Source organism: Colletotrichum siamense, assembly GCF_013390195.1.
Source record: "Colletotrichum siamense strain Cg363 chromosome Unknown KSG_Cg363_contig02, whole genome shotgun sequence".
Taxonomy (NCBI): Eukaryota; Fungi; Ascomycota; class Sordariomycetes; order Glomerellales; family Glomerellaceae; genus Colletotrichum; species Colletotrichum siamense.
This window is the reverse complement of record NW_023501015.1, coordinates 6,547,325-6,571,855: the sequence shown is the minus strand read 5'-3', so window position 1 is coordinate 6,571,855 and position 24,531 is coordinate 6,547,325. Positions and strand designations below refer to the sequence as shown.

Sequence of the window (24,531 nt, the reverse complement as noted above, 5' to 3'; positions counted from 1 at the left end):
ATAAGTTCACATTCTCTACTGACGACGTGAACGATCAACATCTTGGGCCAGGTTCCAACTGACCACCCTTGCGTACGGTGGCCACATTCACCTAGATCCGCCAATATTCTACTTCTTCGAGGGTAGGTTTCGAACTGTACAGCCGTCATATGAGATTCGCGCAGAACTTGCTAACAATATCCTTAGCCCATGTGCAGTCACGGCAACTCAGTTCACACCGACCCCTTTCACCACGACGGCAACGCGTCATCGCCAGAACAATCATGGTGGAAGCTTCCCTACTTGTTCCGGAGCTATGGATCGAGATAGCCCGACACTTTCGCAGCAGATCAAAGACCAGGACGGCAGCCCTTGCACGGGTCAATCGCTACCTTCATAGCATCTTCCAAGCCGAGCTTTATCGTGCTGCTGTCAAACATTGGGCCTCTGAGATCACTATTTTCGCCGCTGCCAAGGGCAATCTGGAAACTCTGCAGGTCGCAGCCAAGTATGGTGCAAGACTCCAGGATTTCTATCTCGCAGACCCAACAGAAGAAGTGGAACACAGATGGGCGTCCGCACTCCGGGAACATCTCCCACCCCAGGCTTGCTGGGCCACACCTCTTCATCTGGCAGCGCATAAAGGCCATTACCATGTTGTTAAATGGCTTGTTGCGCAGGGGGTAGATATCAACGCCGCTGGAAGACTTATCTGCGACTGCAGGCCTGTGGGGAGTCGTGTACCAGTACCCAGGCCTCTCGCAGACCATCGCCACCCAATGTCCGATTACCCTGCTTGGACACCTCTACACCACGCCATTTGCGGTGGACATACTTCAGTTGCCAAGCTTCTACTCATAGCTGGGGCCAATCGCAACCTGATCGTACCGGTTGGGTCCGCCTCGTACCCAAAGGAGTTCCCAGAGTTACAAGATAGCGAAGCAACCGAACATGGCGACCAGCATAAACCTTTCGCCTGGTTTCATGATCCAGCCCGGAAAGCCTTCGTCCAGGATATACACCCAATTCACGTTGCAGCGGCATTCGGCAACAGGTCTCTAGTCAAATACCTGACGAGAGAATGGGGTGTGGACATCGACAGACTAGATGACAATCTCGCGACACCGCTACACCATGCCATTGCGGCGAAGAACAAGTCCATGGTCGTGTACTTGCTGTCTCACGGGGCTGACGCGACCAAGCCATGGCAACTCCGTGTGGATAACGATGCCGTCGTGTCACACCACAACGCCCTCGACTTCGCCCTCGCGTTTGACGCTGACTGCTGCTCTGCCATACTGGAAAAGGCAGGAAACACAACATGGATCGAAACTGTTGATGATGACGGGCATGTCCGCTTTGAATCGAGCCTGAAGCTTTCACTCGCGGCATTTGCCTTCGAGCCAATGCACGGAGAGCATATCTACACGTTGAGAGGTTACGCGAGAACGGCGAACGCAGACTTGATGAATTACGTGAGATATCCAATCACATCCATTGAGAGCACCTTTTACAACATCCTCGACAAATTTGTTGACTGCACGAAGGAAGAAGCCCCTCGCATGGGAGCTGGATGGGAAGGCCATTTTCTTGCTGAAATGCAAGCATCCTTCATTATTATGTGCATCATCGATTGCGTCTATTTGAATCATGATGCGTACCTAAGGAAGCTTCTTGGTATGAACCATTTTGGCATTGACAGCCTTTTTCCGAAGGAAAATTTGCTGCAATTGATCCAGCTTGTTGCGAAGGGTATCCCCGATGTCCCGTCCCAATGGCTGCGTCCTATCGACAAGGATGTCGAGTCTTTATCGCAATGCCCCATCGGAACCCTTGCAATTGTGTTTCTGATAAGCTCAACCCGTATTGAAGGCATTAGAGGTGAAATTCGCCGAGTCGAATTACTCATTGAAATAGGTGCAAAGTTGGCAGTTGACGACCATAGTACCATTGCATGCTCGCCGTTGGTCGTACTCCTCACTCGCTTGAAGTATGATGAGGACTACTATAGGAGGGTAAGTCACCGCAGTTGGATGGGGAGCAATCTGGTCACTTTAATCAAGAGGCTCGGAGACGCTGGCGGGTGGAATACTGTTATGGAGGCAAACGCTCAAGACATGGTCGTCGCTGTCAACGACTTTTTCCACGCGATTCCAGAGGACGATAGAGTAACGCTATTTAGGGATGTAAGAGATTCTATGCCTACTTCGATGCAGGTATCAGTCAGCAAGGCATTGGGAGTTGAGTTGGAGAACGATATCTGAATCACTCACCGCGGGCAGTCACAAGAAGCTGTGATGTTTCCACAGTAGAATATTTATCAGATGCTACTGGAAATCAACCAAGTACAAGAATTGCAGACACCCTTTTTCGGCCTAATCACATCGGAAGCATTACCAATCACCTGGGTGAACTGGCACGCTTGCTATGATAGCTAACTAATGCTTTTCCTGGATAGAAGATGGTATTGGGAATAGTTCGGTCATTGCAAAAAGTGGAGTGTAAGCTTTTTGTATCCGTCGACGCTTTCCAACAATTCGTCGATGACGACATGTTCGTCCTTCCCATGAGCAACCAAAATTGTACCCGGTCCATACAGCACCTTCTTATGCGACCCTTTGAGTCTCGGAACATCTGTTCCGTAACTGACTGGGGCGGACTCGAACCCTTCAATGTCGAAGTCTAACAGAGTTTCGGGGTATTCAAATTTGAAGTCAACTTCAACTCCCGGAAACTCTTGCACAACACTCGCAATCTGTTTCTTGATCTGGGGTAGATCGGCAGCTACACGAACCGCACACAAGGCCTTTGCCTCCGCAGCCACGACGTTGTACCCGGCTCCTCCTTCAATCTTGCCCATGTTGAAGGTCGAGGGACCTAGTAGATCTGAAAAGGGCCAATCCGTCGTTTCCAATTTGCTCATGGCTTTGATCAACAACGATATGGCGTTGCTCCCTAGATGGGGGTAGCCTGAGTGACTGCGTAGCGTGTTAGAGCCAGCGTCCAGTCGTTGAAACTCCCACGAAACCTAACTTACCAAGCCTTTCCAGTCGCCGTCAACTCGAACACAACATGGCCTTTGTGACCTTTCCCCAACTTTCCCTCAGTAGGCTCTCCGAAGATGCCAGCCTCCCAGGTTAGGCCCATGTCGTTGGCAGCGATCATCCCCGGGCCTCCCTTCTCTTCGCCCACGACGAAAAGAAAACTGATGTCTCCATCTTTGATCTTGCCTTCCTTTCGGAGCTCCTCGACTGCCATGACTTGAGCGGCTAGAGGGCCCTTATCATCACAAGCTCCACGGCCTCTCACTATCCCCGCGTCTAAGTCGATCGATAGCGGGATGTGGGGCGGCACGGTGTCCATGTGGCAGGTTAGTAGGATGCGCGCCTCCCGCTTAGCGCCCAAATATGCATAAACATTGTGTCGTGTTGAGTCCGGTGCAATAGCGATTCTCTCAACCGTATACCCAAGACCTTTCATGTAGTCCTCCAAAAATATGCCAACTTCAAGCTCTTCGTCGCTGGTGCTTTCGACTGACATGAGCTGTGACAGTAACTCCACAACCGGAGGAAGCTCCTTTGAGCCCGTCATCTTGAATATGCGAGTCGTCGGTGTTGATGAAAGGAACAGCAAATTGCAGACTTTTGCAGCTCATTAGACGCCAATAAGCTGGCTTGAACGTGATGATTCTTTTGTTGTTTCATCCGACCGGTGCTGGTTGCCGTGGGCGGACCGGAATTGGGCCCAGCAGAAGTCCCCGCACCGGCAGCGATACCGATTGCCGATCTCGGCGTGTGTGCCGAGTGTCCAAGGCCGTCATCCTAGCTATCGGCACCTGACCAGATTACAGCATCACTGACAACGATAGGCACCTGGAAAACGCCCCCAGCGTTAACGTTCCGGCTGGTGACATAAGGCCGGGAGCTAATCCGAGTTGCTTGGTAGGCACGAGCAGAGTACACAGTATCATTCCACAAACCCTGCAAGTATGGGGAGCAAAGCATCCCAAAAGGCAAGCAAGCCCACCATTCTGCTCGTCGAATCGAGCGTCCGAGGTGCCGAAACAGAACAGTGGGATCGCATACGATCAAGCTTTAACATCATTAAATACGACTGTCAAGATGAGGAAGAATTTTGCTCTCGTCTTGCTCCAGGTGGACCTTACTCAGCCATCGACGCCATTGTCCGGGTAGGATGGTTGAAAGCTGGGCAATTCGCAACGCATCAAATCTTCCGAGGACCTGCTGTCGCCAAATATCCACCATCGCTCAAACTCATTTGCTGCAGTGGTCATGGCTATGATGCCGCTGACATTCCTGCCCTCACAGCAAAGGGCATCACCTACGCCAACTGTCCGGATACGTGCACCGAGGCCGTGGCTAATACGGCACTGCACCTCATCTTGAACTCATTCCGATACTTCACTCTCGCAGAGCATCTTGCACGAAATGATCGATGGATTGAGAGCCGTCGTATTGGCACTATGGCCGTAGATCCTGCGGGCAAGACTCTGGGCATCGTCGGCATGGGCGACATTGGTATTGCCATCGCTCGTAAAGCCGCCTTGGCATTGGATATGAAGGTAAACACAAGCTAACGAGAAGCACTCCCTCCAAGACCATTGGCTAACGCTTTAACAGGTTCACTATCATAATCGGAAACCGCGGGAGGATCTCCAAAGAATTGGTGCCGAGGCTGTCTACCATGAATCTCTTGAGTCACTATTGAGAGTCTCGGATTGCATCTGCCTAGCGTGTCCACTAACACCCGAAACAAAGCACATGCTGTCTACAAGCCGATTCGACATCATGAAGCAAGAAGGTGTTCGTATCGTGAACATCGCACGTGGTGGTCTTATTGACGAAGACGCGCTACTGGAGGCGATGAAATCAGGGCGTGTCGTTGGCTTGGGTCTTGATGTTCATGCGGCTGAGCCCACGTTGAACCCAAAGCTAAAGGAGAACTACGACACGACACTCTTGCCCCACATTGGTGTTTGCTCCGGAACGAGTTGGAACAACTTTGACAAGATCACGCTCACGAACCTTGAAGAGTGGTTCTTCGGCGACAAGACCAAGGTGACTGCGGTAAATAAAGTCTGAATACGATATAAATATAGAGATGGAACGTAGTTCCCTGAGTTGAAACATCATGAGAGCTCCTCAACTCCAAAGACCACGTACATATTAGATGTCATTCGTCGTTCTGATATCCCAAGCCAAAGAAGAAACGCCAATTTCATCATTCGTAATGTCAAAAGCACTCGGGCTCCACTCTGAGTATGGCTGGCCCAGGAAGTCTTGAATAAAGGGATCATCGAAGGGAGCTCTACCGACCGGGGAGACCTCAGCTGCGGGGCTTGTTGTTGTCGAGGGTGTCTGGCCAGTCTGCGATCTGTTGGGGTCGCCCTTTCGCCGACTCGAGGTCGGGGCAACGTGCGCGGCGAAGGTACCAGCAGCTGTCATGTACCCTTGTTTTGGACCTGTAACCTGGCAGCTGCTAGTGGCATACTTGCTCTCGAGGTCCTCCTTGAGTGTTGCTAGTCGGTCGCGAAGTTCAGCGGCTGGGAGATTACCGTCGTCGGCCATGGACTGCAGCAGCGTGCACGCTAAGTCGACGGAGTTGCGGTCGCCATCGTTCGGGTTTAGAATGTTTGAGAGAATGAGTATGATGGTGGATGAGAAGATGAAGTGAGCGTCGAAGTATCCGAAGGTTGCGATGGCCCCGTCCACCCAGAGCTGCTTCAGGAGTCGATTGGATGCTCTAGCAGCATATATACAGGCCTCTCCCAAGGCAATTGTCATTGGCGGCAGCACCTTCGTAGACTCTGATGATGGCGATGACGGAGTTTGAGATTGGCGCATGTAGTATTTGAAGAGAAAGAGGAGGATAGGCCTCGTTGTCAATACCACGCACTAAAAAGTAAAGTCGTCAGTATTCAGTGTTATTCTCGACTTCAATCGTAACATACCTGGTTGAAGTGAAGTCGCAAAGAAGCGACTGCCCTTGTGCTGTACGAGGGGGTTCTGCTGTGGTCGAGGGCCAATTCAGGAGGCAGTGTCGCATCCCATTCCTTCAGACTCGTGAGAATTCTATGAACGTTGCTGACAAAGGTCTTTTCGTGGGGCGAGTGAATCTTGTAAGTGTGGTCTAAAAGTAGACCAGTGATGCGGGCCAATCTGATGTTGGCGATGAGTTGACCCGCGTCCACGAACTCCTCCTGCTCCTCGGCAGAAAGGCCGTCGGATGAGGGAAATGGGGCATCGATATCTTCATCTTTGATCATCACCGGATGGCCCAGCTTTGCACTGCATAGACGATCGAAGGTGTATACGGTCCACCAGACGCGCCGCCGATTTTCGATCTCAACTGGGGGCGTTTTTGGGTCATACGTGATGTTTCTGTGGAGACCCATAGTGACACTCAGTCGTAACGCAATGCCCGCATATGTGTATGCCGTGTTCTGTCTGTTCAAGGCATGCGAGTAAAAGCACTGCGTCCATGTTAGATCACTTGAAATCAGGGCCATTTCAATCAGCGACTCACCATCAGGAGCAGAGTCTCGATGTACTCTATGTTGGGTTCCTCGTACAACTCCTCAAATAGCGACACTGATTGCAAGAAGAATTTCGCACCTGGCACTTCTCGCTGACTTGTCGACTTTTTGAGATACAGCTCACCGAGGGCAAAGACTGCAAACAGCCGACAGAGGAACATGGTGTCCGGAGTTTGCTCCGTTGCGGGGCCATAGAGCCGATCCACTCTCTGAGAGAAAGACTTCTTCTTCAGCAGGTGGTAATCACTTCCGATAAACCTCAAGACAACTTGGACGAGGAGATTGGCGTAAGTGTAGTTCGGGAGCTTGTAGTCGGTCTTGATGGCGCGTTGAAGCGTTGGATGTTTGAAGACTTTGACGTTCCGTGGTGGTGTAGGGCCATCGTGCCATAAGATGTTGGCGAAGGCAGTAAATGCGGCAGCGCCGACATAAACTGGCCGTGGCGCCGCAGGATCACATATCCGTTGTTCAATCACAGGATGAACCACTTCAGCGGTGGAGATCTCTTCTTCCTCCTCCTCCTCCTCCTTTTCCTCGTGAGCTTCTGTGTTGACCACGATCTGGTCCGACACCTGGCTTGCTGACGGACTAGCCTGAGACGGTAGTGATGTCTTCCGCTTAAGCTCCTCATTCTCGTCTTGGAGTTGTTTTATGTAGCTGCAAATCATGAGCTTAAATCTTCCAAATTCCTTGGCAAAGCTTACCTTTCCAAGACTGAGATCTTTCTCTCGCGGACTGGATAAAGACAAGCAGCGATATCATTGGACCTGTCACAGGCCCTGCACGGAGTGCCTCCGGTACACTTGATCTTCTGAGCGTGGCATCGTTGGCAAGCTACAACGCTGCGTTTAAGCCGCTTCGAAGCACGCAATCCCGAGGACTCACTAGGCGATGCCATGACTCCGACCTAGCATAGCGTTTCGACAATATTGAACAGCGAAATGGAGAGAATCCGGCGTGGAGACTACTGTTGGAGTGGATCTGGTATTTAGATCCGCATCCTTACCCCAGTTGTTGCGGGGGAACGAACCATGATAAGGAGCGACAGCTGCTATTGGAAGAAAGTGCCGGGCCTATCTCCCCTGTATCTACCCCTATCATCGCTAACGCGCGCCATGGGCTGTTTATCGTTAGTCAATGCAACTCAATCTTCGGGCTCTGTTTATTTCCTGAAGATGACAGCTTTCAAGCAATACTCTGTTGGGGGTTCTTTTCAAAACTTTCATATTAAAGGTATTGCTAAGTTTTTGAAAGTGTCTAAACAAAAATCCGGCTCGACAAACAATAGCGTGTGATCAGAGGGTGTACTTGTAGTACACATCGAAGTCTCCCTTCTCGGGGATGCTCGGCAGAGGAGACCCCTCCTCCTCCGCCTTCCTGATTCTCTCCGCACGCCTCTTGTTCACAATATGCATTCCTATCATGAGAGCGGCAACACACGCCAATGCGACTGCCGCGAGACCCATAGCGATAGATAATCCCCGGATATATCGGGGCTTGTCCGAGCTGACGAAGATTTGACCCACTGCAACTCCAGCAGTGTTGCCAAGGGTCAGGGCACCACCAACCATGGTAGCTCTCTTGAAGTGTTGTGCGGCGTTGTCGCTGAGCCACTGTTGAACTGATTAGCATCTGTTGATGGTCAACGCAGGATTTCTACTCACCATCAGACTCATTCCTGTTGTAGGGTAAATTCCCATCACAGCAACTGTTCCCTTTCAATTAGCAAGGTTCGATGCATTGAGAAGTTTTTGGCACAGAGGAACGCACCGAAGCAGGCAAAATATCTAACACCCAAGTTATCAACGGAAATTAGCAACGCGTATCCGATGATGAGGCAGACGAGAGGACCACCGATCCAGTATCCGCGATTTCCAGTCTTGTCGGACATGTAGGCTGTGAAGAGGAAAGTGATAAGGCCCCAGACGTAGATGGGAACCGTCATCAGGTTCGCGGTAACCGAGGTGTAACCCAAGCCATTCACAATGGCTGGGAGGAATGTTGTGAAACCGTATAGGGAGATGTCGACAGCGAACTGGAAGATCCAGCTATTGAACTGGTTAGCTTTGTGAACGAGAAGCTTCAAGTTGCATCGTAGACGTACTGGAGATGGAACTTGGGATCGATCAAGCCATCGATGACAGCCTTCCAACTGAACTCTTCATCAATACCAAAAGATGGCTCCAATTCGTAGCGAAGTTTCATCATTTCCTTCTCCTCGGGCGTCAGGAACCAGGCGTCCTTTGGTGTGGCAGGGAAGAACAGCCAGAAGAGCGGAGCGATGACAATCGTCATGCAACCTTCGACGATGAAGAGGGCTCTCCATGTCGAGAAGTAAGTTCCGGTTCGGATTTGAGTCAATGCATATGCGAAAATGCCACCGAAGGCGCTGGCAATTGCACTGAAGGCAAAGATGATAGACGATCTAGAGCGATGATGAGCCAAATGGACATCAGCAAGTTCGGCGCAACTAACCTCTTGCCCCTTTCAGACTTCTTGTACACCATTCCAATGTAAACATTGATGCAAGGGATGAGGCCAGCTTCAAAGAAGCCAATAAGCATACGGCAAGCGTAGAGTCCTTGCCAGTTATGGACGAAGCCGGTGCCTAAGCAAACGATACCCCTGAAGATCGCTCTTGTTAGCCGCGTTTTTCTAGAATGAATGTGGATGCAGCATACCAAGCGAGACAACAGAAGGTGAGCAAATGCTTGGGGCCAATGATCTTGAGCAGAATAGCAACTGGCCCCTCGAATGGCACGTATGTAGCGTAGAGAAGGGTGACAGCAGTGCCATATTGGTTGCCGGTCAAACCAAGATCTGCTGGGAGGCCGGCGATCTGCGCGTTTCCAATGTTGCTCCTGTTGTCAATCTGTTAGCTATTCCGAATCCACAGGTAGTAGTTGACGGCCGACTTGCCTGTCAAGGTTGGCCAACATGTACAGGATTCCGAGGCCGCCGATCGCCCAGATCTACAGGTAAATAGGTCAGCATGGACACATTCAACGAGGTACGAATCTCCTTACGTCGAACTTTCGCATCATCTTAGCCTCCTTGACCGGGTCGATATAGGCGGAAACCTCATGTCCCTCGCTAACATCGTTACCCTGGCCATCCTGGCTACTGCCGGTCTTGATGTAGAGTTGCTTGTCTGCACTCATTGTGGTAATCCAGTCCTGCAGCCGACCAAAGATGGAAACTGGCGTCGCATCGTCAAGAAGCCGAAGTCGGCATATACTGTAGATATATCTCTATTCACAACTCAACGACAGGTCTGGAGAACTATCATCCCCCCTAGTTGGCGGGCGCGCCACGACAATCCTCATATCTGTTGATGCCTGTTTATCGCCCTACACGCTAGGGTGGCGCAGATGATAAGGCTCACTTGGCGCAGGGTCGCCGGGGTAGCTCAGCCGATCCTTATCAGCCGTTATCAGATTCGATCGGCACTTCATTTTACAAACCGACTCAGCTTCGATAACCCGGCAACTATTGCCGATCGAGTCTCGGCACAATGATGCTGAACCCGAGTTGAAGTTGACTTATATCGAATATAGGACCAAAAGGCATGGAGAATTGAATGCTGGATATTGTTTTGAGCAGATGCTATTAAGCTCAACACTATTGAACAACATTGAAAATGCCGTCAGCAATCTCCAATGAGGGAGTTCGCATTGCGATAGACAGAGGCGGTACCTTTTGCGATTTGTGAGTTCATCCCTGGAAAGCAGCCATCAACACTTCTGTAGCTTGAGACAAGTACAGTCAACTGACACGCAACTCATATTAGCTGGGCAAGAATTCCGGGTCATAAGGAAGACCTCGTCTTCAAGCTTTTGTCCGTATGTCCAGATGAATATGATGATGCTCCTACCGAGGGCATCAGGCGCATCTTGGAAACTGCCACAGGATCGTCTATGCCCAAGGGAACCCAACTAGACTTGGCACCAGTTGAGAGCATACGCATGGGAACAACTGTCGCCACGAACGCATTACTCGAACGGAAGGGCGAGAGGGTTGCCTTGCTGATTACGAAAGGATTTGGAGATCTTCTCATTATTGGAAACCAGGCCCGACCACGTTTATTCGATTTAGCTGTGAAGAAGCTGGATCGCCTGTACGAAAAGGTTGTTGAAGTCGATGAGAGAATCACTGTCGAAGGCTCTTCAGAAGATCCGGACTCTCCCGTTATCGACATAGCCTCAGACCCAAGTCTCTTCACCGGCGTCAATGGTGAGGTACTGAGGTGCATCAAGAAGCCGGACGCAGACGCCGTCAAGAAAGACTTGCAAGCCGTCTGGGATGAGGGCTATCGCAGTTTGGCCATCGCGCTGATGCACTCTTACAACTTTCCGGACCACGAACTACAGATTGGCGAAATCGCTAGAGGGATGGGCTTCAAGGTCTCATTATCTTCTCAACTTCAGGCCATGATCAACATCGTTCCTCGTGCTCAATCCGCCACCGCCGACGCCTACTTATCACCCATCACGGAGAACTATCTGGACAGCTTCCGAAAGGGCTTCAAGGGCGAGCTGATGAATGAGGACGGAAACAAGCTTTTGCTCTCTCAATCGCATGGTGGTCTGGTCAAGTTCAGCGACTTCACCGGTCTTCGCGCCATTCTTTCCGGTCCCGCTGGCGGTGTCATTGGATATGCGAAGACCTGCTATGACGCGAAGGAGGGAACCCCGGTTCTTGGGTTTGACATGGGAGGAACCAGCACTGACGTCTCCCGTTATGGCGGAACACTTGAGCATGTCTTTGAAAGCACCGTTGCCGAAGTTCCTATCCAATGTCCTCAGCTGGATGTCAACACTGTTGCTGCCGGTGGTGGATCTATCTTGGAGTGGAACGGTGGTCTTTTCAAGGTCGGCCCTGACTCTGCCGGCGCATATCCGGGCCCGGCATGCTACGGAAATGGGGGCCCGCTGACGATCTCGGACGCCAATTGCTTCCTTGGTAGAATTCTGCCAGAGTACTTTCCCCGCAAACTTCATGTCGACACCGTCCGAGAGAAGTTCCTCGCGCTCACGGACCAGGTCAACCGGGACAAGCATGGCAGCGACAAGCTCACGCCGGAGGAAGTTGCGATGGGCTTCATTCAGGTTGCCAACGCCACAATGGCGAGACCAATCCGTACTTTGAGCGAAGGCAGAGGATTCGAGGCGTCGGCGCACAATCTTGCTTGCTTCGGCGGCGCAGGCGGCCAACACGCCGTTGCCATTGCCCGAGATCTCGGCATTCATCGCGTTCTGATCCACCGACTATCCAGTATTCTGTCAGCGTTTGGTATGGCACTGGCTGATATTGTCGTTGAGCGCCAAGAGCCGGAAGCCGTGACGTATGGCCCGGAAGCTCAGGAGAGATTGACTCAGCGTTTTGCGTCCGTATCTTTGCAAGGGACGAAGGACCTTGAGCTTCAGGGCATTCCGGCTCATCGAGTGTCTCACGAGAAGTTCCTCAATATGAGGTACCGCGGCAGCGATACAGCTTTGATGATCCCCGAACCAGAGGATGGAGACTTCGCCGCAGCCTTTGTCACCCGTCATCATAGGGAGTTTGGTTTCAGCCAGGAGAGGGATATCCTGATTGACGACGTCCGAGTCCGTAGTGTCGGAAAGGCTATGGAGCTTCCCTTGTCGAACCCTTTCGAACAGATGGCTGGCTCAGATCAATTTCCTCACGCCGATGCAACCAATGCGAAGACTCAGAGGATATACTTCGAGAAGTTGGGCTGGACGAATGCGCCTGTTTTCCACATTGACAACTTGCCTAAGTTGAGCAAAGTCCAGGGCCCTGCAGTGATTTTTGACGCGACTCAGACGATTATCTTGGATCAAGACAGCCATGCCGTCGTGCTGGACTCACATCTGGTTATTGACCTGGTCAGCCGAGAAGAGAAGACGACGTCAACGGACGAGGTCGACCCGATCAAGTTGTCTGTTTTTGGTCACCGTCTTATGTCAATCGCAGAACAGGTACGTCACCGCCACTGACAGTAATTGCAAGGCAATTTCTAACACAATGCAGATGGGGCGAACTCTTCAAAAGACGTCAATCTCCACGAACATTAAGGAGCGACTGGACTACTCTTGTGCAATCTTTTCAGCATCCGGAGGACTTGTTGCTAACGCACCCCACATTCCCGGTCATCTTGGCTCAATGAGCACGGCGATCAGGTATCAGGCGGAGAAATACGGCAAAGATGGCCTGAAGCCCGGAGATGTCATTCTCTCTAACCACCCCTGTGCCGGAGGAACTCATCTGCCAGATCTTACTGTCATCACGCCAGTCTTTGACGACAACGACAACCCGACGAGGATTATGTTCTTTGTGGCAAACAGAGGTTTGATCTATGGGCTTCATTCGTATGAGCCAATTGCTAACTCTTGATAGGTCACCACGCTGACATTGGAGGCATCCTTGCCGGTTCAATGCCACCCAACTCCACAGAGCTTTGGCAAGAAGGTGCTGCTATTGAGTCTTTCAAGATGGTCGATAGAGGAGTCTTCAATGAGGAGGGCTTGGTAGAGGAGCTCTACGTAAAGCCTGCGCAGTATCCTGGCTGCAGTGGAACGAGGACATTGCGAGACAACATCGCCGACCTGAAGGCCTCAGTTGCTGCTAACAATCGGGGTATCTACCTAATTCAAGATCTCGTCCGACAATACTCGTGGCCGGTGGTTGAATTCTACATGGAAGCGATTCAAAAGAATGCCGAGGAGAGCGTCCGGGCCTTACTGAAGACCTTCAGCCGCCGGTTCCGCGGACATCCCCTGAAAGCAGTTGACTACCTGGATGATGGAACGGCGCTGGCTCTGCGGGCGACCATCAATGGAGAAGACGGATCCGCCAAATTCGACTTCACGGGAACCGGACCGGAGGCGTTGAACAACCTGGTGAGTCTGCTCTGTAGGGATTTGTGGCGGCAAAGGCTGACTTGATTTCGCAGAACACACCCTCAGCTGTCATGTACTCTGGCATCATCTACTGTATGCGCTGTATGATCTCTTCAGATATCCCCCTGAACCAAGGATGTTTGGCACCCATCGAGATCTACTGTCCACCAAACACCCTCTTGTCACCTAGTCTCAAGGCTGCAACCGTTGGATCCAACGTCGAAACCTCTCAACGCATCGTAGACCTCATCTTCAAGGCATTCCGTGCTGCAGCTGCCAGCCAAGGTACCTGCAATAACTTGACATTTGGCTACGGCGGCACGGATAAGGATGGGCAAGTCACCAAGGGCTTCGGATACTACGAGACGATTGCTGGCGGTGCTGGTGCAGGTCCTCACTGGGAAGGCCAATCAGGAGTACACACGAACGTCACGAACACGCGCATTACCGACCCAGAGGTACTGGAAAAGCGTTACCCCGTGTTGTTGCATGAGTTCTCTATCCGCAAGGGAAGTGGTGGTCTCGGCCGAAGACGAGGTGGCGATGGCTGTGTTCGTGATATCGAGTTCCGCAGGCCAATGCAAGTAAGCATTCTGTCAGAGCGACGTGTCATCGCGCCATATGGTATGGCTGGTGGCGAGGAGGGTCAACGGGGAGTCAACCTTTGGATTCGGAAGGATGATACCGACAACACCGTGAGAACAATCAGCTTGGGTGGAAAGGCGACGGTGATGATGAACCCTGGTGATCGCATTATCGTGCAGACACCAGGCGGTGGAGGTTATGGACCCAGTGAGGAAGTGGTGGAAGAGTTCATCCCTGAAGATGAGGGAAAGGTGGAAGGTATGAAGACCAAAGGGGTCAATGGGTTTTCCCACATTTCACGGGCGAGCGGCAGTGTGGCCAACAGAGAGTCCGCCGCGGCATCTAACTGAAGACGTAGCTCAACGATAAATCAATCATACAAAGAGTCAGACACGATAATCACACATATAGACAGCCGCAAGTCAGTGAGATGAAGCTTTCTCAATTATGAATCCCTACAACTAGGGGTTGATTGACTGGCGTGCAAAACGGTGATGACAGAACTTCTTCCAAGATACACAAGGCGCAAGTTTGCAACTTCAGGGGCGGTTAAATCTTTCTTGACATGACTCCCGCGAACGTGAGCGTTGCAGCAGAACTAGCCGGGCAATCATTTCCTCTCCCAAACCTTGACGCCTCCCACGTTGAACACGTGCATCTGGTTTCTATCCCAGAACCCATCCTCATCAGCCGCGATCTTTGCGGCAGCCTCCGGCTCGGACAGTATGGCGCCAAATTTCTGCCACGCAGCCTCGTCTTCGAACTCGATTGTCACGATGACGTCGTATTTCATCTCCTTGTTGTTTCCGAAAAGGACAATGGGCTTGTCATCTGCTCCGCCGTGTTGGGGGTAGTATCTGGTGTGCTTCAGGGGCATCGCGTTGCCACACAGCTGCTCCACCAGAACCAAGTGTTGCTCGTATCGTCTCTCGAACTCATCGTGTGAGATAACGTCTTTCCGGCAAGCGAGAACCATGCTGGTGAAAACCATGTTGATGGGACTTTGAGCGAGGATGTTATAGAAGATTGAGGATCTTGAATATTATTTCGAAGACTTGTTTTTCGATTCAATGTTGATTTAGGGATGTGATGACTGTTGTGAAGATTGAATGACAGACCTACAGGTTCCTGTCAGTGTACTTATAGTTTAAGGCCGTATTCGGTTCCCATCACACGGATCTAGGGAGTATTCCTGTATGTTCCAGCGCCTTCACTTTGACCCATCAAGCCTCTTCGTTGCGTGAAACATCAAAGCCCGAAGTAAGCTGACACCAGACGGCCTCAACTGGTACTGATTGGCCTCTAGTGGGTAGCACAGCGACGATACCCCGCTACTCCGCACCTAACTCCGCCAGTCGCGAACACGATCAACTCCGCAGAGGGCGATACGAAAACTCCGCAGAACAGTGACGTTGGAATTAACTATGGATGACTTAAACCTATGTAGGCAATTGATTGTACACCCGCGCTAGGTGAGAAACCAAAAACCCGCCCACACAGTTTGGGCGCGGTGCGAATGGAACATTGTCCGCGGCCATTTTCTTAGTTACCACATGGGGCTTCTTTTGGAGCTTGATTGGCTCGGTTTCTCAACGCACGTATGCAGAACATAAACTCAAGACGAAAGAGCGTTGTGATATTCATATGTATTGTCTAGTCTTTGGTAATGAAAAGTGAAAGTGGTTGGACAGATATCTCGGTTGTTCATAATGGTACTTGTCATTCCCACGATTGAATGATGGCGGATGAGACTTGGCTAGGCCTGTGAGTTCGCCGGCATCGGTTCTGAAGTGACATGGTCTTTGTTCTTATCTAATTTTCCAACAGGTCAGGCGATTTGACACCGATCCTACACCTGCATCAAAGCTCTTTGGCGTGACTGAAGTGCTTGCTTGACCAAAGTAGCATTGGATGCAAACTCGAATGCATGGGGCAGTCCAGGCAGAATATGGAGCTCAACCTCAACCTCTGCTTCAGCCAGCTTATTGGCATAGGCAATGTCTTCAAACATGAAGAGATCCAGTTGTCCTACATCAATGTAGGTAGGTGGTAGACCTCTCAGGTTTTTGGCTCTCCCCGGCGCAGCATAAATCGAGGCATTGGCTTTCGGGTTCCCGGCTACTCCTTCGCCCAAAACGGAGCTCCAGCCTAGCTGGTTGGCGTTTTCAGTCCACAGTAGAAATTGGGTGTAAGCAGAGTTCTCAGGGAGCCGTGTTCTGTCGTCCAGCATGGGGTAGATTAGGACCTGCTTCGCGATGGGAGGGCTTAGGGCGCGGTCTCGGGCTAGTAGGGCGGCACCAGCCGCAAGCCCGCCGCCTGCGGAGTCACCCATGATAGCGATGCGCTTGTTGTCAACGCGGTACTCCTTGGCGTGGTCAGAGAGGTATTTAAGGCCATAGTAGACGTCCTCCGTAAGCTTGGGACCGGGCTGCTCTGGCGCGAGACGATAGTCTACAGCGAAAAAGTCAAGTCCGTAAAAGTCGACGGCATTGGCGATATTGGGAGCATACAGCTCGACGCTCCCTGCCACCATGCCTCCGCCATGGACGTAGAATACTGCAGGTTGTTGCGTGGAGTTTTTGGGCTTGTTGGAGTTGGAAAAGTGTGTGATGTTGAGAACCGTCCCGTCGTGGCTCTCAAAGGGGATAATGGTTTGAAGAACATTTTCTGGAATGGGCATTCCGAAGCCGAGACCCTCTAGCAGACTGTCTCCCCACTCCCGTAATTCAAATACGTCTTTGAAGGTTGCGGGGGGAGGAGGAATGTTTACACCCGAGAGAACTGCTGCAAACTCGGGGTCATAGTGAAGAGTTGAAAGAGACATGTTGATGTTTTGAGGAAGGAACAATGTTGTTGTTACGTATGCGCTTCTCAAAGCTGGAAAATTGCGGACGTGAAGCATGCTTTTTATATCAAATATTCGGTCTAAAATCTTCAAGGCTGTCTAGCGATCGCGAGATATCTCCTAGCTTAGACAACACTTGCATTTTGCAGCAAGTGGGCAGCCAAGTCGGACTATGGAGGCTGTGATGTAGTGTTGGGGCCCTATTGGTGGGTGGGGTCCAGCTGAATATGGTGATGGGGATGCAACCTTACAATTGAGACCCCAAGGGTTAGCGAGACACACTCTTTCTTTTCAGATGACGATTCCAGTCAGCTTTCGCCATTCTCAGCCCCGTCCATGGGGTGGCTAAGACAATTCGGTGTGCTCAGGCAGGCTTCAAACCCCCAACAGTGTGGGCACATGAGACCTCGTACGAGACTATTGATCTCATCACATATGGGGACGCACTGCTTTTTTTTCCTTGTCGCCTGAAGAGTTCTTTTTGGGGTTTCTGAAAGTGGATGTAATCATCGAAGAAAAAGTCGAAGTGTTGGTAAATGACCTGGGAGACGCGTCGCTAACGTTGCCGGGTGGAACCATCCATGTCATTGCTGAAAGCCCTGGTCGAGATGCCTGACGGAAAATGCATTTTCGAACAGAAAAATGTATCTACAAGCGGCGACCTCTGCAAAAGACACGACTGAGAAGATGATTCGATTGGGTAACTCATTTGGGGTTGTCACAGCGAAGGAGCCGAGGCATTTGAAGTTGAGTTGCCCGACCACGCTGAGTGGCACTCAGTTCTAAGGCTGGCAGAGAAGGCACTGATGATAGCAAATACAGAAAAGCAACAGTAGTAAATATGGTGCTTCATCTATGGTCAAAGTCACAAATGAGTGGTTCCGTTCAAAATGAAAGGGATCCGTGTCAGCATTCACGAGATCTTTCACGTTCTGAGCCAACGCAAATGCATCAGGAAGTTCTATTCAACGTCAAATCGTTGCCAGAAACTTGGCGGGTTAATTTTAGCATCTCTTGATAGAAACAACACGAATTTGATATGATAAGCAATCTGGATCCTAACCACAGCCTTACATACTTTGGTTGCATGGCATTGCGATATCGCCATTTCGGCCTCCTTTCCTGTAAGCTGCCGTCAGTGCTTGAAGCTCTCAGATGCCAAACCTTCAACGCGAGTCATCCCTGCGCCAGATGACCTCGGACACTTTCCATCGCTATCATTGGTCACAACTTGCTCAAACTCACTCCACAGCAGCCAGTGTCGAATGAAACCACATTAAAGTCTCCGCGACTGTCATTTACTTGCCAAATTCGAGGTTGGTGCCAGCCTCCTTCCTTGAATTTCATTCCGGGCTACAGAATGAATGCCGTTGAATATACTCAAGCGAATTCATAATGAAGTCAACACCAGTTGAACAAGTCCCCGCGACCAAGCGTGCATCTTGCGACCGGTGCAGTAAGTGGATCTCGCCTCGTTAAAAACGGCGCTAAACAGGAACTGATCCTCGACCCGATAGGAGAGAAGAAAGTGAGGTGTGATGGGAAAGGACCGAAGTGCGGCAGATGTACAAGATTTGGAGCAGAGTGTTTTTATTCCATCCAAAAACCAATTGGCCAGCCTCCGCGGCGGAAGATCTGCGCATGCGGCGTGCCCACCCCGATGGATGACCGGCAGGCGGGTACATCGGAGCCGTCTACCCGGACGCAACACTCGGCAATCGGGCCCAGTCCCGATCATCCGTCCAGCACAGCGACATCGGCTCCAACTTCGTCCGCATATACAGGGGACTCAATTCCCGATCAAAACAACTGGGCGACTAACAATTCGATCTCAAGCACCACTACCCTCTGTGAAGAACAGGCGGAAGCTGGACTGGACGCCTTATCTGAAGATGGTGGAGTCTTGATTACAACAGCTCCAAGTCCCGACAATACTCCGCTTGGGTCGACTGCGGCTCCTTCCAATCAGTCTTCGTGCGCCTGTCTCGCGAGCTTGTACCTTATGCTAGATCAGATGCAGGCGAACGAGGAGATGACTTTCCCTTCAGGTCTCCATTTCTTGAGAGGGATGATGGTAAAGGCAAGGGACATCATCCATTGTCCGATTTGTCCGACGAGATTTCTCTCAGCCACACAGAATATGTCACTCTTAGGCGGCCTCATGATGTCTATAGCAAGACAGTACGGCTCTGTGCTTGAGGCTATCGAATCCGAGGCAACAACAGCCACTCGACTCAACCAGACCAAAGCCATTGAATTCCAGGGCTTGGGGTCAGACGGAGTCGTTTCATCGACAGATGCGCCATCTAGCGCCCCGGGGTTCAGCATACAGATGCATCCACTAGAATGGATGATTTTGGCTAACAAAGCTGTCAAGACTGAGATTTATGGTTTGGATGGAGCAAGCAAGAGCTCTTTCATGGGTTTACTGGAGGTCTTGGAAGAGCGCCAGAGGGGCTGGCACAGCAATCCTCGGAGCCAAGATTATGCCCAATACGCGAGCGGTGCTGATCGTCCACCATGTATTCGCATCATTGACGAAGTGAGGAGGCTTATTGGCATTTTGAAGCTTCAGGACAGTGCAAATATTGATCCCATGATGCAGTCATGAGCTTTTGGAATGCTAATATCTGTCTCGTCTCCACGTATCTATCCATGTTCAATAGAAGGTACACATGGCATAACTATATTTTCAATCGCTAGCAGAAGGAACTTGATTATGAGGATCCTCATTTGGTTGCTGAAAATGACGGAAGCCACAGCTAACACATATCATTTCGGGACCTTAGATGGAGTAATATGGCTAGCGTGTTCGCATTCGAATCCAACGTCATCCCTAGCAGCGAATGAAGCCAGAGCGGTTATCGGTAGGATTTGTCGTGTTCTGTTTGTAGTTAGCATGTTATCCAATAAGCCAACGGTTCGGACCCTTTTGTAGTTGCCCCTCTACGTGGCCAGCCAAGACTGAGATAAGTCTCCGACTAGTATATTGAGGAAGAGCGCCACAAGTTCTGAACGTTCAATGCTTCCCTAATTTCCCCCACGGCGTGGTTCGTCGATCGTCTGACGTGAGACAAGGACCGTACAAATCACCAAATCGCTTGCAAATATCTACCTACCTACCCATCGCCAACTTTCTCATTCTCCTCGGCCATACTTGCATTCTCTACGGATTTCCTGTTTCTCTGCAATCATGGCCTCAGACTCGGCAATGACACCCCACGTATTCAGAAACGCTCTCGATGTCTGCATCATTGGGGCCGGTCCCGCGGGTCTATCTGCGGCCCTATCTCTTGGAAGGGTTCTTCGAAGCGCCGTGGTGTTTGACTCGGGAGACTGGAAGGCGCACAACGTCTCTCGTATCGGCGGGGCTCATGACCAGGATAATCCATCTTTGATCCGCAATGGGCTGAAGGCAGAGCTGCAACGAAAGTACAAGACCATCATGCTTGCCAAGACAGGAGCCAGGACCGTTCGTGAGGCCGGTCCAGTCTTCGAGGTAGAAGATGAGAACGGACGGTGTTGGAAAAGTAGAAAGGTGATTTTGGCGACAGGCACTCGTGATGTGCTGCCAGATATCGCAGGATACAAAGAATGTTGGGGGAAGGGAATGTGAGTGCTCCCAAAGGCTACAGATCGTTCTTATTACTTACAGATGGACAGATTCAACTGCATGCATCGTTCAGGATTTGAGAAGTTCGGTGCCGTCAACGCAGCTGTTCTTTTCACTTCAAACAGCAGCATCAAGCTATCCGATGCAATCTCATGCGGTCAACTTGCACGGCAATTTTCGACGAACATATGCCTGTTGACCAATGGTACCGGATCTCTGACCCTAAGCGATGTGCAAAAAGCCGGCGAGATCCATGGTCTCAAAGTGGACGATCGGAAGATTCGGAAACTTCAGACCTTGGGCTACAATAGGGATGCTTCAATGATTGTTGAATTTGAGGATGGAACAACGTCGTCGTTTGGCTTTCTTTTCCACAAACCCGAGACGGTCCCCAGCGGTAGTTTCGCAGAGCAACTTGGTTTGGAAACTACGCAAACGGGAGATATCCCGATTTCGGGCTACATGCAAGAGACAAGTAGAAGAGGCGTGTTTGCGGCTGGCGACTGTGCCACACAGGTGAAGCAGGTGTCTGTCGCTATGGGTGCTGGTTTCGCTGCTGGAGTTGGAGCAAATGCGCAGATACTGAAGGATGACTTCGAGAAAGATTGGTGACATATCTAGGACAGCAAATGTCGGCAGCACAAGTGTTCAGGATTTATATCGACCTATGGATTAAAGCTTAAGACTACAGGTTGCCTACAATTTTGATTACTTCTTTTGTGATAAGACTGTCGTAGTTCATTAAGAAATGCTTGGCTTGTCAGAGAAGAGTACCGTCGATGAAGCCTATTGGATCAGACAGCACAAAGTTTCGGTTCACTGACTGTGGATTTCATAGGCCTGGTCTGTACGAAATATCTCGGGTTCGCATTGTCCACTACGCGGTCTTGGCTCCGGTGATTTGACTCGGGCGCAGTCGATACGAGTATTCGGATTCGGGATGATCCACGCACGAGAACCCGAGATCATTCGTATTACTTCAAGCGCGCCCCCCATTCGTCTTCCCATCTCATGCCTCGTCACCTACACTCCATCATGTCAACTCGGCGGACACATACAAAGTCTCGGTTCGGCTGTCGCCAATGCAAGCAGCGCAAAGTCAAGGTAGGACACTGCGGCAAGTCCCTCTGTGCTGCTGGAACCCACCGAAGCGCACAGATAGTGGAGGCTTTCGGCGTTAAGAATGCGCGTTCCTGATTACCTCCTCCTATCGAATGCGAGGTTCTAGCAATGGATTGTGGCCCCTGGCAAATGGATACCCGCTAACACGGTCTTCATAAAGTGCGACGAGCGTCATCCGGCATGTTTCAATTGCACAAGATACAGAATTGTTTGCAGCTTTGTCAGTGATGGAAGCTCAACGACCCAGGACAATCTTTCGACTTGTCATGCCTGTTTAAGGTGAAGCGCCACGTTGCCCTCGCCGGAGTATGTTCAAGTACCTGACTTCTGTATCTCAGGCCTTTCGAACCAACGGCATTGGAAACACCAACATCGGAAACTCCCGGTCTTCCCCAGAGACCCTCGTCAAATCAGATACCCGAATCTCCAGGAAGTGGTAAAAAGAGATCTCTTCCTAGCGATGGCCGTACCGATTTCCTTGATCTTGTTCCGAAATATCCGAGAACAGCCTCTCCAGTCTCCTCGACTATCTCCGACGAATCTTGGACAATCGACGTCGACTTGATGCACCATTACTGTGTTCTAACATGCGACACTATGGGCTATCGAGACACTGTGAGGCACGTGTGGCGTGAAGTGTTTCCGAGAGAGGGACGTCGACATAGCTTTGTAATGCATGGCCTTCTCGCTATAGCAGCTCTCCACAAAGCTTCCATGTTGCCCGCAGGCGAAAGACATTTGTACCTTACCCGGAGTGCATACCACTACGACAAAGGACAAGAGACGTTTCGCAGCCTGCTGTCAAATGTCACCGAGGACAACTGGAAAGCCATGTTTTGCTTCTCGGCTGTAGTCAATACTCGGGCATGCACGCCGGCCACGTGTCCAGGAAACAGTTCAAATGCGAATACGTCGATGTCGGATGTGGTCAACCTCCTATCAATCATGAGAGGTGTTCGCGCCATCCTCGAGGGTTGGACGGTAAGGATTAGGGAGAGCGATCTGGCTGCAATGACACACGGCATACCCATGATTGGGGCACTTGAAGCGTAAGCAACTTTGGGCACTGCAAGAAGCTGTTTATCGGGATCACATGCTGATGTTGTGCTCACCTTGTGTTGCAGCAATACCCGTCCAAGCCTCGAAGGAACCCGTTTGCCACGAGACACGTTTGGTGCCCTGTCACACCTTCGGTCTCTTTACCGCTCTCAGGAACACCCGATTCCGAATTGCGGAGACTACGACACAATGATATCGTCTCTCGAAAGGAGTTGCATCGGTTTGGCCAACGGGGGGCTGCAAGTTGAAGTCAGCGCCTGCCTCCTATGGACATACTCCATCCCGGAGTCAGTCATTGATGATCTCCGGCGGACCGAGCCACATGCATTGGTGTTGCTGTCGTACTTGAATGTGTTCATCACGGTTTTGGACAAGGATTATTGGTTCTTTCGCGGATGGTCAAGTCAACTCTTGGCAGATATAAACAGCCACTTCAAGGAAGATCACCGTTTTGACGAGTGGCTGGCATGGCCCAGAGGTAACACTTAGTCCTGCCGGAGATGTTGTCGGAATTTCTCGCTGCGGAGTTAAGGAAACCCATGCCTGGATTGGCAGGTACACTTGTATGATAATGCACGAAACAGTAGGACCTGCAACACAGGTAGCGACAGTAACCCCAGGACTTGGCGAAGACACAAAATCAACGCCAAGGCGGAAGGAATCAAGGTTCTTCCACGACTACATTCCTCTTCAGGACCTCTGTTATGCATTACAACTTGCCGACGTGGAATTCGCAGCCGCAGTGATGACTGATGCGTCGATACCCAGCACCGCCGATGTTGCGTACGTAGTGTGAAAAAGATGGGATAAACGGTCACATTGGCAGGGAATAACAGAAAAGGTTATTTGTCAAACCTGCAGCTGAAAATCAGAAACTTACCATCGACGGATACAACGTGAAATCACCGAACCCAAGTGGCCGAAGCGCTGACGTGCCGGAGATACCCTGGCTCTCCCCACAACAGCGAAAGCGAAGTGAAAGGTAACGGCGCGCTTCGCTGCGGGCGTGCCCAACGTCCAGCCGTGTAGTTCTAGGCCAGCCACAAAAGACGGGACGACTGGCCTGTGCTGCTTCGAACTTCAGACAAACTTGAAGTAACGGCGAAAGCGAAGCCGCAACCCTGACTGCGGCAGGTGGCAGACGCAAGAGCCACATAAGGCTTCGGCGTTGACGAGATCCTCTGGGCGAGTGGTTGTTCGGATCGCGGCAGAGTCATCCAGTGTGTGTGTTTGCGCCTCGCAAAAAACCGCAAACTCAATCCCATTATTGGATGAGTGGTAGGTGGTTGATGAATCCATGTGTTCGGCACGATCGATGCCGGTGCTTACAGGAATTAATATCAATAAAGTAGGTGTATGGCCAACACCACTTTCACATACGAAGGCTTACATGAAGACTGGGGCGCGCTATTGCAGAGTTTCCTGTCACCCTTCAGTCGCGCCTCATCTGAAGGAAGGCGAAGCATTGTCGACATCTCAGGGAGCCAAATAACGATACCGGATTCGTTGATTTATCGAAACCGAGCGGCCAGGCTGTTTGGATTCGAACTTTGCCAACTACTACCCCCTTTAATGGGCTTCTTGATTCGTCCACGTCGGTATTTGCAATCCTAGCGTCGATCTGGAATCGTGAAGGTTCCCCCACACAATGCCGGACTGCGTGGGATCCAGTGGACAGACCGGTTCACGTTGATTGAGATGGGTGGCTTGGCTCCAGATAAAATTCTCCGCTAGCCCACCGTAGGGCAGATCATCGCAAGGCACGGGCAAGGCAGACTGGACAGGGTGGACTTTTCTAGTGCGATTAACTACCGAACCGTCCTTGCAGGAACTGACAGATGTGGCTGGCTTCACCAAAAGCTGCGTGAAA

The 24,531-nt window shown here is 51.0% G+C and overlaps 10 protein-coding genes across 10 annotated transcripts; 5 read left to right on the top strand and 5 right to left on the bottom strand.

Annotated features, from left to right (window-relative positions):
* Nucleotides 1-263: 263 nt before the first annotated feature.
* Nucleotides 264-2,243, top strand: ASB5 (Ankyrin repeat and SOCS box protein 5; the record flags this gene model as incomplete). Its single annotated transcript, XM_036635573.1, has 1 exon — nt 264-2,243. One exon carries the CDS (start codon nt 264-266, stop codon nt 2,241-2,243), a length of 1,980 nt encoding a protein of 659 aa, XP_036500379.1.
* Nucleotides 2,244-2,461: 218 nt separating this feature from the next.
* CGCS363_v003723 (Peptidase M20 domain-containing protein) lies at nt 2,462-3,570 on the bottom strand (the record flags this gene model as incomplete). The annotated part of the gene is made up of 2 exons (XM_036635572.1): nt 2,462-2,957; nt 3,017-3,570. The coding sequence occupies 2 exons, from the start codon at nt 3,568-3,570 to the stop codon at nt 2,462-2,464; spliced, it is 1,050 nt and encodes a 349-aa protein (XP_036500374.1).
* A 530-nt stretch (nt 3,571-4,100) lies between these two features.
* CGCS363_v003722 (putative 2-hydroxyacid dehydrogenase) lies at nt 4,101-5,081 on the top strand (the record flags this gene model as incomplete). Its single annotated transcript, XM_036635571.1, has 3 exons — nt 4,101-4,168; nt 4,267-4,561; nt 4,620-5,081. The coding sequence occupies 3 exons, from the start codon at nt 4,101-4,103 to the stop codon at nt 5,079-5,081; spliced, it is 825 nt and encodes a 274-aa protein (XP_036500373.1).
* An 84-nt stretch (nt 5,082-5,165) lies between these two features.
* Nucleotides 5,166-7,433, bottom strand: CGCS363_v003721 (putative transcriptional regulatory protein; the record flags this gene model as incomplete). Its single annotated transcript, XM_036635570.1, has 4 exons — nt 5,166-5,894; nt 5,951-6,472; nt 6,526-7,192; nt 7,240-7,433. The coding sequence occupies 4 exons, from the start codon at nt 7,431-7,433 to the stop codon at nt 5,166-5,168; spliced, it is 2,112 nt and encodes a 703-aa protein (XP_036500376.1).
* A 397-nt stretch (nt 7,434-7,830) lies between these two features.
* On the bottom strand, nt 7,831-9,696 carry CGCS363_v003720 (putative transporter; the record flags this gene model as incomplete). Its single annotated transcript, XM_036635569.1, has 8 exons — nt 7,831-8,148; nt 8,200-8,243; nt 8,306-8,583; nt 8,640-8,960; nt 9,011-9,160; nt 9,217-9,396; nt 9,473-9,507; nt 9,562-9,696. The coding sequence occupies 8 exons, from the start codon at nt 9,694-9,696 to the stop codon at nt 7,831-7,833; spliced, it is 1,461 nt and encodes a 486-aa protein (XP_036500375.1).
* A 479-nt stretch (nt 9,697-10,175) lies between these two features.
* On the top strand, nt 10,176-14,372 carry CGCS363_v003719 (Uncharacterized protein; the record flags this gene model as incomplete). Its single annotated transcript, XM_036635568.1, has 5 exons — nt 10,176-10,243; nt 10,326-12,516; nt 12,569-12,884; nt 12,935-13,437; nt 13,491-14,372. 5 exons carry the CDS (start codon nt 10,176-10,178, stop codon nt 14,370-14,372), a joined length of 3,960 nt encoding a protein of 1,319 aa, XP_036499311.1.
* Nucleotides 14,373-14,632: 260 nt separating this feature from the next.
* CGCS363_v003718 (uncharacterized protein) lies at nt 14,633-15,013 on the bottom strand (the record flags this gene model as incomplete). The annotated part of the gene is made up of 1 exon (XM_036635567.1): nt 14,633-15,013. One exon carries the CDS (start codon nt 15,011-15,013, stop codon nt 14,633-14,635), a length of 381 nt encoding a protein of 126 aa, XP_036499312.1.
* Nucleotides 15,014-15,871: 858 nt separating this feature from the next.
* On the bottom strand, nt 15,872-16,846 carry nlhH-0 (Carboxylesterase NlhH; the record flags this gene model as incomplete). The annotated part of the gene is made up of 1 exon (XM_036635566.1): nt 15,872-16,846. The coding sequence occupies one exon, from the start codon at nt 16,844-16,846 to the stop codon at nt 15,872-15,874; it is 975 nt and encodes a 324-aa protein (XP_036499317.1).
* Nucleotides 16,847-20,060: 3,214 nt separating this feature from the next.
* On the top strand, nt 20,061-21,092 carry sirT (Thioredoxin reductase sirT; the record flags this gene model as incomplete). The annotated part of the gene is made up of 2 exons (XM_036635565.1): nt 20,061-20,479; nt 20,531-21,092. The coding sequence occupies 2 exons, from the start codon at nt 20,061-20,063 to the stop codon at nt 21,090-21,092; spliced, it is 981 nt and encodes a 326-aa protein (XP_036499318.1).
* Nucleotides 21,093-22,547: 1,455 nt separating this feature from the next.
* CGCS363_v003715 (uncharacterized protein) lies at nt 22,548-23,150 on the top strand (the record flags this gene model as incomplete). Its single annotated transcript, XM_036635564.1, has 2 exons — nt 22,548-22,651; nt 22,727-23,150. 2 exons carry the CDS (start codon nt 22,548-22,550, stop codon nt 23,148-23,150), a joined length of 528 nt encoding a protein of 175 aa, XP_036499319.1.
* Nucleotides 23,151-24,531: the final 1,381 nt, after the last annotated feature.